Raw genomic sequence first — 13,627 nt, 5'->3', positions numbered from 1 at the left:
CCTTGCACCCAACTCAAATTACCTCCTGCTGCAGAGCAAAACAAAACAACCCTGTGTTTACCAACCTAATCCTCACTGTTCAGCTAGACCTTTAATGGACTCTGCATCACTATTGTTCCATTAACTTCTTTTGAAAGAATGCTATGAACTGAGAGATAGCAAGATGGGGTCTGCACAAGAGGAGTCTCCACTACATTTATCCTTATTCTACATCTGGAGATCTGTACCAAGGCAGAAGAAAACATTGCAGAGAACACACCACAGTACTTTTTTGCCATGGAAAGAATATTCTGCATGTTCTGTTGTATTATCCACTGGTATTTTGCCACTCTGGTTCTCTTCTGCTGAAAGCCTCATCCCAAATATGAGTAAATGATGCTTTTTAATCAGCAAAACTCCTTCCATCATATAATCATACTCTATTTACTCCAGTGAAAATGACATGCATGCATAACTACATTTTACTTATTACTCACTGAAGAGGCAATATCTATGGAAGAGTAAGTTTGCATCTTACTCACACAATCAACACTTCTATTTTAGAACAGAAAATATGCAAGCTAGGAAAAAAACAGCATCAAAATTTCCACAATTAAGGCTGGATCTCTAATAGTGAAAAAAAAAAAACAAACCAAAAAAACCAAAAAAACCACAAGCATTCTGGCCTGATCTCACAGTAAATTCAGGGCTCTAATAATTTTCTTTATTACATTCAAATACAGCAAAATCTCTGCATATGTCCTAAATCATATTTGCAATGTGAGTTTCCTGTAACCTCCAGAATATGCTGTGAAAAGAAAAAGGATTCAGCAGACATGGCCTGTATGCCCTTGTTACTGCACCGGCACACATATTTTAATTTTCAGTGAACTGTCAAGTTCCCCGTGAGTATGGACTTGACCACTGAAAGGGAATTGTTGAGATACCCAAGGGTTCAGCTGTACTCTGATTCCACCAGTACTGTCAGAGGCATGAAAAAATAGTTAATTTTAAAAATTCATCTTCAGGTAGCATTCAGAATTGGTAGCAAAGCAAGAGAGAAGTGAAACAAGGCAACATACTTGGCTACTTTGGGTTTTCAAAGCTCAGGAGCATTGCATTAATTCCCCTATTAGGATATTCATAGGGGAACAGAGGAAGAAAGGACATATCTTCCTGAAGCGATTTCACTTAATAGAATAAAAATTCCTAGACTAGAACAAAGTACTTGATTTTGGTCATGTTTGGAGGAAATGACAGTAATTTTTAGTTCTTCTTTCTCTCCATTGCTGACAGTGTAAGAGCGGGAGGTACTGAAATGGTTTTTGATCTATCTGCTATAAGAATGATGGCGACTGCTTCACCAATATGTTAAAGAATATATCCTGTACATGAATAATTTTAGGCATGTTCTAGTTTATCTTCTGGAAATGATTCCATACTTTATGAAGCTCTTTTTTGCACTTAAGAAATAAATCCACCATACACTAGTAGAGCAAGCAGAAGTTTTCAAGAATGGAAATTATCACAGTATTAAATGTCATTTCATAGAAGTTTCTATGTGAATTTCATGAGAGTTTCCAGAATTATTTTACTTTCAAAGTTATGTATGAAGAAAGCTCTTAGCTCCTTCAGAGGGACTAATCACAGACAAGTGCTCTTCTGAGAAGGCCAGCAAGCCACAAAGACTGACCCCAACTCCTGAGTGGCCAGCAGAGCCAGGAATCCAGCCAGAGATCAGCTGGAAGGCAAGCTGACACCGAGATGCCACTACTTCAAAAACTCACTCCCAAGCTGGGCATCTGTACACCCTGCTGCTGCCAAAACTGCTCTGTGAGTGGCCACAGCAGTCAGCTCCAAGGATGAAGCAGATGGAAGAGGAGTTCAGAGCAAGTGCAGCCTGCCAGAAATGCCTGCTGCCTGAGGAGAGAGATCATGGTGACTGCTATGCACACCCCAGCGTGCCCTAAACCTGTGTGTCAACTTCCACAGCTCAAGTGCTGCCTGGTGCAGTGGCACATTTGTGTCTCTAATGACAGACTGCATCTTAGCAGGAGTAGTAAAGATTGATGCTTTGTTCATGGTATAATGGTGTGCTAACAAGGATATTGTTAGAGCAGAGGGACTCAAAATTTGACTTGTTTCATTTTCTTAAATACATTTCAAAGAATGGCAGAATTTCTTGGGTTGGAAGGGACCTTTAAGATCATCTAATTCCAACTCCACCCATGCTGTGGGAAGGAATGCCATTCACTAGACCAGGCTGCTCAAAGCCCTGTCCATCCTGGCCTTGGACACTGTCAGGGATGGGGCATTCACAACTTGTGATGGAGGACTTACCAGTGAGGACTGAAGCAAATAAATCATTGAGTACTTCAGCCTCCTCCTTATCCCTGTAACCAAGTCTCCTATTTCCATTCAGAGAGGGTTCATATTTTTGCTCATTTTCCTTTTATCACGAACTGTACATATAAAAGATTTTGGGTTTTCCCTTGACATTCAGACTTAATTCTATCTGGGCTTTAGTTTTCCAAATCTGATCCCTGACTGCTCAGACAATTTCTCTGTGTTTCTCACCAGCTTCCTGTCCCAGATTCCAGTCCCTGCAGAGAGACTTCCTTGTAGTGTTTTGTGTTTTTTCTAGGATGAACACCACTTTGTCATCCCTGCAGGCTTCCTAGCATTTCTGACTGACTTCTCTTCCTTCTGGATCCTCCTCAGACCACTCCAGGCTGTATTGCTGTGGCCCACATGGATCAACAGCAGCAGATCATGGTCAGTGGGCTGTGTGAGGCCTGCAAGTCACTCAGTCCCACCCCTGGTACAATGTCATATCAGGAACCAGGTGCCTCCATGTCTCTCAAAAGAAAGTCACCCACTGCTGTCACCTGCTGTGTTTTCTTAGTTGAGCTGGTTCCTACACAAGGAGCAGATGAGGCTGCCTTACTCAGCTCCAGCCTCTCTCCTGATGTGAAGGGTCTTTTCAGCCTGCAAGTGGTCAAGTGGCTCTGCAAAGGGCACATCAGGCTTTAGGGAAAGTCTCTTCCCCCTGCAGGTTTTGCAAGTTTTCACTCTCTTCATCACCCTCCTTTCCCTTCTGGGTGTGCCAGCAGGATCTGTTTAGCTGTGGGTTCACTGCAGACTGCGCTTGGAGCCAGCTCTCCACCTCCTTCCCGGCCTCCCTGATGTTCCTCCCCCTTTCCATGGGCTCCTGCAGCCCAGCCAGGTGTGTGTGGAGGTTCTGTGCCTGGACACACCTTTCACAGGCAGGGGCACCAGGGGATGGGGCCCGGCCATCCCTGGCGACTGAGGCCTGCGCTGCGGCCTCTCCCTCAGCAGCCCCAGCTGGTGGAGGCACACAAAGTGCCACACCACAGCCCTGCCCTGGCCACCACTGTCCCCAGGGCTGCCTTGGGAGCTCTTTGTCCTGGTCCTGCCCACAGCCGTCATCTCTCATGGGCAGAGCCCACTGTGAGACAGCACACCAGTGCCTAGGTTATAACACACACTTGCTGCTCAGGGAGAGCAGGATCACAGCCAGCACTCTGGCATTCATGGAAACACAGTCAAAAAACAAATGTTCATTAAAGACTCAAATGCCAGCTTCCAACTTCCAAAGGACTATTTATTTATTATCCCTAAGGCAAATGAAATAAAATTACTAAAATTCTCCTACAACCACCAAAAAACAGGCCTCAACTGTATATTTATTCAAGCTTTCTGTCAGTAAGGCATCTAACTACTGTATTATTTAGTGTTCTGCCCATTCTAGTTTTAAGTATCTCAATGAGCTTTCCAAACAGTTCTTTGAAAGACTGCACTCTCAGAATCTCTTTTTAATTGATAAACACCTCTTTTTTGTTTTTAATTTTCTCCTGTTTTTACACAGTTACACATATCACACCACTCTTCCCTTTTTACAGGTTCTAGGCTCTGAAGGCTCACTGTCCTTCAGCTATTTATTGTGGGCATTTATCATTATGAGTGTTTTCTTTGCCAGGATGTTTTGTAACAATGTGTCAGCAATAATACAAGGCCTGGATTACCCTGTAATGCTCAAGTTTGTTAGCTGGAGGCATTGGCTTCACTTACTAAACATCTCAGGAATTTGGCACAGCTAACACTAACTATGCAAGCAAAGTCTAGTAGGACTGCTTTGATAAAGAGAACTGAACATAACCAAGAGTCAAACAGAAGGACAAGAGGTAAATGCTGGAACTGCAAAACAGCATAAAAGATTATAATTTTATCCTACCCCATTTATAAATAAATATAGGTACAAATTAGGTTTCAGAGGTGATAACAAACGAAAAATGGAGGTACTGATGCTTTCTTTGAGCCACTATTGTCTGCTTCCTGATTGAGCGGCGAACAAAAATTCAATGAAATAATTATGCAAATAGAGAAATCCAGCAGTCAAAAGAGGCAGAGAGGAAAAGATCATTGCAGAGCCTACCGGGGGTTTTAACCTCCAGCATGATCACAAAATCCCCCATGGCCACAGGACACCCACAGTGCTTTGGGGTTTTTAATGAATTCTTCTGCTAACACACCTTGTAGAATACACACGTCATTGGGCTTCAGGGAGAGATTTGTGCTGGGCAATGGGCAGTAAAGTCAGTTCAAGCATACTTTACATTCACATTGTACTCAGAAACAATTTCACTGTGACTGAACATCTGGCCAAAAATCCAAATTAAACTTTGCTAAAGAGACTAGCAAATATAGGTTTGCATTGAAAGAAAAGGAAAAATATGGCTCATCAATCCTTTATGGGAGAAAGGGAATGCTTTAATAGGGTTTAATCAATATTTACTGCCCCTCAGTAGCACTCTACAGTTGTGTAATAATAGCACTGTTAACAAGCCAAATGAGAATAAGGCCATTTAGGTTGGACAAAACTGCAGGATCAGGCCCTTAAGTTCAGGCACTCAAACAATCCTAAAAAATAACTTCACTTACAGTAGTTTTATTGCAATGACTCCTGAACAGAAAATAGATCAGAAAAAAAAAACCCAGCTTTGTAGGAGCAACTGCTAAGAGATGCCTACATAGATATCTGATGGACACATCACTGAAGAATGAAATTTTTATTCAAGGAGAAAATCAGCTCTTTCAATGAATATCCTCCCACACTTCTCAATGTCTCCTCAAATATGTCCAAGCAATGCCAGGAATAGTTCTTCAGTAGAGAGGCTGGACTCTCAATCAGGAATAACCTCATTAATTTTGTGACACAGTATACTAGAGTTTTCTTTTTGCCTTTTCAATCATACTATGTATTTTGGGTCATGCTAAATTATTTCAGATACACTGTGTCCCTGTAATATATTTTAAAAGCTTTAGAATCTTACATGGATTGAACTCATCAACTACATAAATAGTAAGCAAGGGCAAAAAAAGAACCTAATGGGAATTACATTTCTAAAGAGAAATCTTTCTTAAAAAAAAACAAACAAAAAATATGATTTTGAATTTATTAATGCACTGTGACTAACCTGATGAAAGAAAAAAAATACCTTCACCAAAAATCGAGTTTGTAGAGTGCCATCAAAACTAATACTTCAAGAGAAATATTTTGGAAAGAAGCAAATTATACAACAAAAGTTTTTCAAATTCAGTCTGTAAGAACATTTCTGAAATAATCTATAAAGTTTAATAGCAATTAGACCACTATATACCATTCAAATGCCAGGTGAGGATACATACTAGGCCTGGCTGGGACTATAAATCCTGAAGTGTGTCAGTGCTTTCTCTGCAGGTGAGGCAACACTGACAACACTCAAAGCACAGGACACCAATGGCCAATGGAAGAAAGCAAGTTCTAAACTGTGTCTTTTCTGTTTAGCAACAGTAGAAGAGATGGACACAAAAAGTCCTACCTGAAGAATAAGACAGTGAGAAATGCAGTCCTCTGAAGTCAAATAAAAAGATCAAGACAGGAAACTTTATAAAGCTTTTTCTCCACTTGAAGCAGAAACCCAGATGAGTATATTATACGTGCAAGAAATAAGGGCATGAGCAAAATTTTGACAAGTGGGTTGATGGAATAAGATTGGATTTCCACAAAGCATTCAGAACAGATGAGTTTTTGGATGAGCTTGCAGAACAGCCTGATCTTTAAAAGGCTTGTCAGAATGCCAAACCGGGATGATCACCCACTGAAAAACAACCTTCCAGGATATGGTACTAAAGACACAGAGAACAAAATCGTTCCAAAAAGATTTTCATTAATTTAGCCAGAACAAAGTTAATAATCCATGACGTAAATGTTTCTTTCTTCACTAGCTTGTTAAAAGTGCTAAATTCTCCCCTAGAAAAATACTACAGCTGGAGGTTGACAGAGATTAGCTTATTCTTCTTCAAAGTCATTAAATAAATAATTAACCAACAATAGCTGGTAAGTTACCTTGACAACAAACAATTATTAATATGAGACTGCCCAAGGGAGAATGAGGCAGGGATTTCCAAACTGTGGTGTTAATCAAAGTACTTCAAAGGAACACAAAGACACAGTGCTGGCAGGCGGTCACTGCCTCTGGTGGATTCATGCAGCCTGACATGGAGCTTGGAGCTCCTGCAGCCTCTGGCAACAGGGGTAATTCAGTGATGTACTTCTGTATAGCAAAAGGTCACCACTATTTTTTTTTAAGCAGGACAAGGGAAACAGAAAACTGCAAGTACCTGAATTACAGGACCATTAATAACATGTCAGTCACACTCAAATTAATACGAGCTCTGTGTCCACAAGGTGTTACATAAGATATTTTGGCAAAACCTATGAAAAATAAATGTAGCTATGGAACACTTCAGGTATAACTCCACATGACAAAAGCATCCTGTATTCAATCTACAGACACTTAAAAATATACTGGGGACAGCTAATTTGGAGAGCTCTCACATGTGCCCTCTATCTTTCATGCCAATGCAATTGAACTTGAAAGTTACAGAATCAGCTGCCAAAAACATTTTACCTCTGCACTTCTTTATCTCTCTTATTTTAAGTTCATAGAGAAGGAACTAATGGGCAAAGCATAACACTACCATTCCATTCTCCCAAAGACAGTTTCTAAGGTGGTATAAAATTTATGGAAGACAGAAACTGAGAAGGTTTTGTTTCCAAAACTCCACATCTGGAAATCAGCAGGATGAGGGTCCTTATCTAAAGATCCTTATCAATTAAATTCAGTAATAGGACATGAGGCTGATGGTGTTAGCAAATCCACTCCCAGTTACCAGTTTGCAAATTTGCAGATTAGAACTTACTCAGTGGCCTGTCAGAGCCCTTCAGATGAGTCTCTGAATTAGATTATGCATAAACCAGCACAGACAGCAATACTCAAAATCCTGCTGTAATGGAAGATTATTCCCCAATGAGTGATTTGTTGGTGCAGCATAGATAATTTTTCATCATACTGGAAATTGCTTTGATCCTCTGAAATGAGCGGCCGTTGTTCTCATTACAGCATACCTCAGAGTTACTAACAAAGATCAAAAGTGTATTTTCTTTCTGAGCCAAGGCAGACATAGCCTTTCCCCTGTGCAGAAAGAATACAGCCATGCTCAGGGTGTGTGTCTGGCTTTTCCCAAACTTTGCCATGGCTAGGACAGAACCTGAACCAGCAGAGCTTCTCTTCAAGGAAAAACTGTTCATATCTGCATGTTAAAGGATTTCAGTCTCTGCAGCTACAACTTCTTAGTAGGGTGCAAATTTCCCTTGGGAAATCTTAACCTACTTTCCTTCCTGACACTCTCCCTGTCTCTCCTGGTCTGAAACTCTTCCAAGCCAGGACAGGATTCCATCTTGCAGGAGCCCTGAGGCCACACACCCTCCCGAGCAGGCTGCAGCAGCCCAGGCTGGTGACAGCCCCTCCCCAAGACTAACCAAGCCCCTTCTCCATCATCCCACCATGCACACCCACACTGGACAGCCCACAGGCTCAACCACAGTGCCCTCATTCAAACCATCTCAGTTTAAGATTAAGTTTGCAATTAAATGGTTCTAAGTGAGTTTATATGATAAGTCCCACTAAAGTTTATACCTATATTCAATACCTTCAATAGTGATATAAATAAGATGTGTCTGAAGTAAACCAAAATACATAAGGCCCATTGAAAGTCCAAGCCCTTTGTTTCTGAATTATTGCACTATTATTGGAAATAGCACCTATTAAATAATATTAAATTACTGTGAAAAAAATTCTGATATCTGGGACAATTTGCCAAGAAATGTCAAGATGTTGCTAACACCAAAGTCAGATGTGTTACCAAAACCTGAAACTTGAACTAGCAGTGCATATTTTACATGCTTAGACAATTAGCAGCTGCTGGAGGCTTCTGAGACTATTGAAAGGGACAGACTGAATACATCAGCTTGATTCAGTCCATTACCTAAATATAAAATGCTCTGCAGCCCAATACCTATCAGAGTTCTATTATCCTCCCAAGTTAACTCTTTCACAACGGATGTCTAATAGGCATAAATACAATAAGCAAGCTGTAATATCACAGGACCATGATGGCACAACACTTTTCAAATATAAAAAGATTCTTAAGTGAAAGAAATTTGCAAAATCAGCTCTGACTTAGTGCAACCACTTGCTGATACTTCATGGACGTAACATCACATCTAAAGCACTCAGCACTGGGAAATAAAATAAATTAATAAAGTCAAGAAACATTGACCAGATCAGATTTATCTCTACTCATTTCCTTCCTCCTCTGAGTTCATACAGCCACAGAAAAGTGTCCCATGGCAAATCCTTAAGATGGACTTTTTTCTGCTGTGCACAGCTACTGACCTGCAGCATCTGAAGGTAGCCTTCCTGTGGATCACACAGCAGCGAGGATATTCGGTGGTTGTTCCTCATGCACCTCTGGTTGTTGTCCCTTGCCAGAGGGAAAATCTGCCGGATCACTGTCATCCTCCCCAGAGCACTGTGCACCAACTCTAATATTTCATTATCAGTGATTTCCTGTGAACGGAGACACAGCCATTTAAAAACATATGTTTGTCCAGACATTTTATGCATTTCTTTCATTATTGGTTAATTTTTTTTACAGACAATAGGGGAATTATTTTACAGATGCACATGCTTAGTCTACGCCAAATGTCATTTTGCATTTAATAACAACGATGCTATTTTTTTATACATCATCTGAAACAAAAGGAAAGAGCTTAACACAGTACCATCCATCTTGGCAATACTACAGTTTTGCAGATGTAGTTCCTCAAAGGAAAGCACCAAAATGGTCTCAATAGATTTCTTAAAAAAAAAAAAAAGAGCCTTGAAATGAAATTTATATATAAAGACCTTTTGTTTGACAGACTAGAACCTCACTATATCCTCAGGACAAAATAACAATCGAAAAACATAACAGTCTTCAGGAAATATGGCTCTTTCACCTGTGAACAACATTACAAGAAAGCGCTTTTCCCATAAGTACAGTAGATCATTTCTGCAGACTAATCCTGATAATGACTCAAGGAAGTCCTTTGAGGTTGTCTGTATTAGGAAATAAAAATAGAAGAAACTTTATGGAGGGGTCTGACACATTTAGGAACATCAGTCTGTGCACAGAAAATAATTTGGGAGAAGATATAAGGAGACCTCAAGGACAGGTTGCTTTTCTTTCCAGGCTTCACAATTTCTAAACCTTCTCTGCAGACCTTCACACACCCCAACCTCCTAATCCATCCTGGGACAGAGCCTGCATCTACTGCTCTTATAGGGAGGCTGAAGCCAGCTCCACTTCATGCTTTACGCATTTTGTGTTTAAAGAAAGACACAAAACCAAAACCTCATTTTTTACCCCAGTTTGAAAATCACAGGCTTAGCTGATCCTGAAATCATAACAAAGGTGCAGCTTGCAATGTTTTTGTCCTGGCAGGAGCTCACTGTGAGGAAAGGCAGGCACTGCTGCCTGCACTCACCCCCCAGGCACCTGCTGTACATCCCAGCTCCTCATCAGGGCCGCCAGCAGCATCTGCAAGTCACATCAGCCCATCCCCAGCACAGCTGGACTGCCCTGGCTGCACAGCTGGGCCAGCCCAGTGCCCAGCCTGCGCAGGGCTCTCTTAGCCCCCTGCAGCTCAGGGGGCTGCAAATCACTCATGTTGCTGCAGGTACTTGGTCAACAGGGCCCACATCTTGTGATGCATCATCAGCAGAAGTGAGCCTGGCTCTGGACATTCAACATTCAAGAAAAAATTATTTTGTTTTCTTGCCATTTTCTCTGTCAAGCTGTGAGGGAAATGACCATGGGGTTATAATAATTACTTGTTATGGTTGACTAGTACTGTACCTTGGCTCAATTCAGTTCTTCTTTGCCAAATTCCCTTTTTTTGTTAGGAACATGAATTTTTAACTTTGAAGAAGGTGAAATTCATTGCATTAATGACAGACCAACTGGTGTGGCATGAAAACAGCAAATCAGAAAACAAATACATCCTTATAGAAGACAAAGATTTTGAGGCTTAATAGAAAATGCCGGGCAGCATTTTCTAGCCTTGCAAGGAGACAATGTAGCAGATCTCCAAGCTCTACAGACCCCTCAAGATTTCCCCTCTGTGGATCTGAGGGGTGTTAAAAGACACCTCTAAGCTGAAGTCTGAGGGAGAGACAATTGATTGGCATAGCTTGGACTCATAACCTCCTAGGCTGCATCCCTTGGTAGCGACACTCAGACCAAGTGGCTGAAAACCGAGAAATAAAGAACCACACATCATCCAAACCTTCAGTTCAGCTCTCACCATACACATTTTGTGTCCTCTCTAAGTGATACACATCCTATCAAAGATGTCTCAGAAACTCAAATATTGGTTCCTTGTGGAATTGGTTTATCTGTCTATCTGCACACACAGAATTTCAGTTAGTTTGCAATACCATGTCATAGTGCTCAGGGGAATACTTAAATCTGCTTTAGTTGTGCTCAACTATCATAACACAAATCACAAAATGAGACAATTATGTTTCACACTACAATCTCTATTTTCCTAGAGGTAATGACAGAAAATTATAAATTTTAATGACATTAATAATTTAAAGAACTGAAACATATTTCCAGAAAATATATCCCTGAGAAAACTGGAGGATTAAACAGAACAGCAGTGAGAACAAGGATGCTCATGGAGACAAGTTAGAGATTTATTTGGATTTTTTCAGTAGTATCAATACTGTTTGATGGGTTATTCTAACTCCCCTCAACGCACTGTTTACATCTATAAATGAGCACTTGTTGAAAATCCAGAAAACATCATTCCATTAGCTATTTTTTGAGAAGGTTCACCACAGCTTACCCTGCAGGTAGATTTATTCAACATTTACATATTGCTGGCTTCTCTGCATCCCACATGAACAGACACACACACACACATATATGTAAATAAAAGGTTGATCCTTTAAAGAAAGGACACTGTCCACTTTTCTTACCACAGAAAATGTTCTAATACGATGAACAATTGTTCTAATGCAATGAACAGATGTTCTAATACAATGAACGAATGCTAACAATCTATGCACAATCACCTGTCCAACTCCCATCCTCATTGCCCTCCCACACCTCCAGTACCACACCTCACTTCTTTTTACCCAGTGCTCCTAAAAGTCTCTACAGGGGTGTAGTCCTAATTTAATTTAATTAGCTCTATTTCTATAGATAAGGACTCTGCACTGGGTGTCCAGATGTCTTTATCTCAGATCATAGTGAGAGCCTATACAGTAAAAGATGTGCTGATTTAATAAAATATAATTCCATACTAAAAATTCTCTTGGAGGGCAGGGTGGAAAGCACACGAAATGATAGTAAAAGCTGGACAAAGCCAAAAAAAAACCCCACCTTTGATATTACTGTGGAAAAAATTATTATTATTATTCACTGATAAAACAACTCATCAAAGCTCATCTATGACCTTGCTCCCAGATGACTGAGACTCCTTCTGTGTAATTCCACAGCATTAGAATCAGGCCAGTTCTAAACCCTACAAATTTCTCTGGGCATGATGCAAGTGCCTATCCAGTACTGTTTCAAGTCTATGTATAACTTTCAAGCAGTTATCAGGAAAAGAAAACCCACAGATTTTTGTGGGAATAAATAAATAAATATAAATGCTGCAGTGTTGAAGATCGCAGCCAAAAGGAGAGAAGTGAGATTTCCTTAGGCAAGTAATAAATATAGAGTACCTGGAACACAATTAGAATAAATTGTAATTGCAAATTGCTACATTTTGCATTGAAATGTGTCATTTCCTAAATCTTCTGAAATTTCCACGCTGTGTTCCTTGTATTTCTATTCTATTTTTAAACTTTTTTATTCTGTATTTTTGTACAATTTGAGAATATCTTAGAATGTTTGCCCCACTTGCATTCATAAATGATTATTAAAAGGTCTGAACTTTTTCAAGAAAAAGTAAAATATCGGGAAGTGTTAAAAATTTACCGACTTCTGGTTATCAAAGTAAACACAGATATCATTACACAAATGGGTGCTTTAAAATGAAACAAAGAAAACAAGATTAAGCCCTTCTATATGAAGAGAACAAGTGAGCAGGACCCCAGTCCTAGCTCTACCCAAGCAAAAATTAGGCCACAGCAATTTGCATGGGGACTGTTGATCACCCAAAATGCACATAACATAGGCATTTCTGGAAAAATATTCTCCAAAAAGTGAAGAAAAACCACTGCAGTCATAAGAGTTTTTTTTCTCCCCAAGTGAGTTTTCCCAGTATTGCTCTACAGCCATGTGCTAAGAAAACTCTGCTCATCATTCATTATCTTACACCTGCCTACATGCTGCCCCTGGGGAAAAAAGTATCTTGCTGAGATAGACTTTATCTGATAATTACTATTCTATTTTCTGCTCATTTTTCTCAACTTTCAAAAAATATTTTATAAAGGAAAATAATAAAGAGGTGCCCAGATGACAGATGAGAAGCCATTTGATTCTCAAGTCAAGAGGACCAGTAGTACCTTCAGACATACTGGGAACATCTGATGTGGTGAAAGGAAAGAAAACAAATATTGGCAGAAGCAACAGAAGTGCAGGATGGAAATGGAAAGTAAGAAGTAGTCACACCAGGGGGTTGATGAGACACTTTCTTGTCCCTCATATAGAAAACTGTCCCCTATAGACAATGAAACAGTGGTGAAGAGAGACCTGTGAAAATAACAGAAAAAAGAATTGAGCTTGAGTACAGAGCAGGATTAGCAGAAAGATGTTCTGAGTGAATGTTCTGAGAGGACAAAGGAAAAGCATCAATAGCCATTTTTCTGCACTCTGCTCTGACTGATCACCTGAGCTGAGCTTAGGAAAGTTTTATCTGTCCACTGAAGATCTATAAATTAATCTGCTGGCAACACCACCAGCATCATTCGTAAGCATCATCTGTCCAAAAAGGAAGAATAAGGTCAACTGCTGTCTAAAATTTTTGACTGGTATTCAAGTGATGAGGACAATGTCATCTCCACATGGCCCAGAGTTCCCCAAGCCCCTTAGCACTCTAACTTCCTGTCTAAGACTTCTCTGATAAATTGTCTACTCTTGCTATATTTCCAAATTTTTTTATTGCTTTTCCTGCAAAAAAAATTCCAAATACTTTTCTTCTCACATCACTTTTCCCTTCTCTTTCTCAGCTAAGAGGGCTTTTCTG

General features: G+C 40.1%; 1 protein-coding gene across 1 annotated transcript in view; it reads right to left on the bottom strand.

Annotated features, from left to right (window-relative positions):
• GRID1 (glutamate ionotropic receptor delta type subunit 1) overlaps positions 1 to 13,627 on the bottom strand; it is a 478,229-nt gene that overhangs the window by 92,039 nt on the left and 372,563 nt on the right. The window contains exon 11 of the mRNA XM_005417309.2: positions 8,781 to 8,954. Within this exon, the coding sequence (XP_005417366.1) occupies positions 8,781 to 8,954 (174 nt within the window). The remainder of the gene's footprint in view (positions 1 to 8,780; positions 8,955 to 13,627) is intronic.

The sequence above is a fragment of the Geospiza fortis genome, unplaced genomic scaffold (genome assembly GCF_000277835.1).
Source record: "Geospiza fortis unplaced genomic scaffold, GeoFor_1.0 scaffold130, whole genome shotgun sequence".
NCBI classification, from domain to species: Eukaryota; Metazoa; Chordata; class Aves; order Passeriformes; family Thraupidae; genus Geospiza; species Geospiza fortis.
Note: the sequence above shows the minus strand (reverse complement) of the source record. Positions and strands in the feature narration are given on the sequence as shown.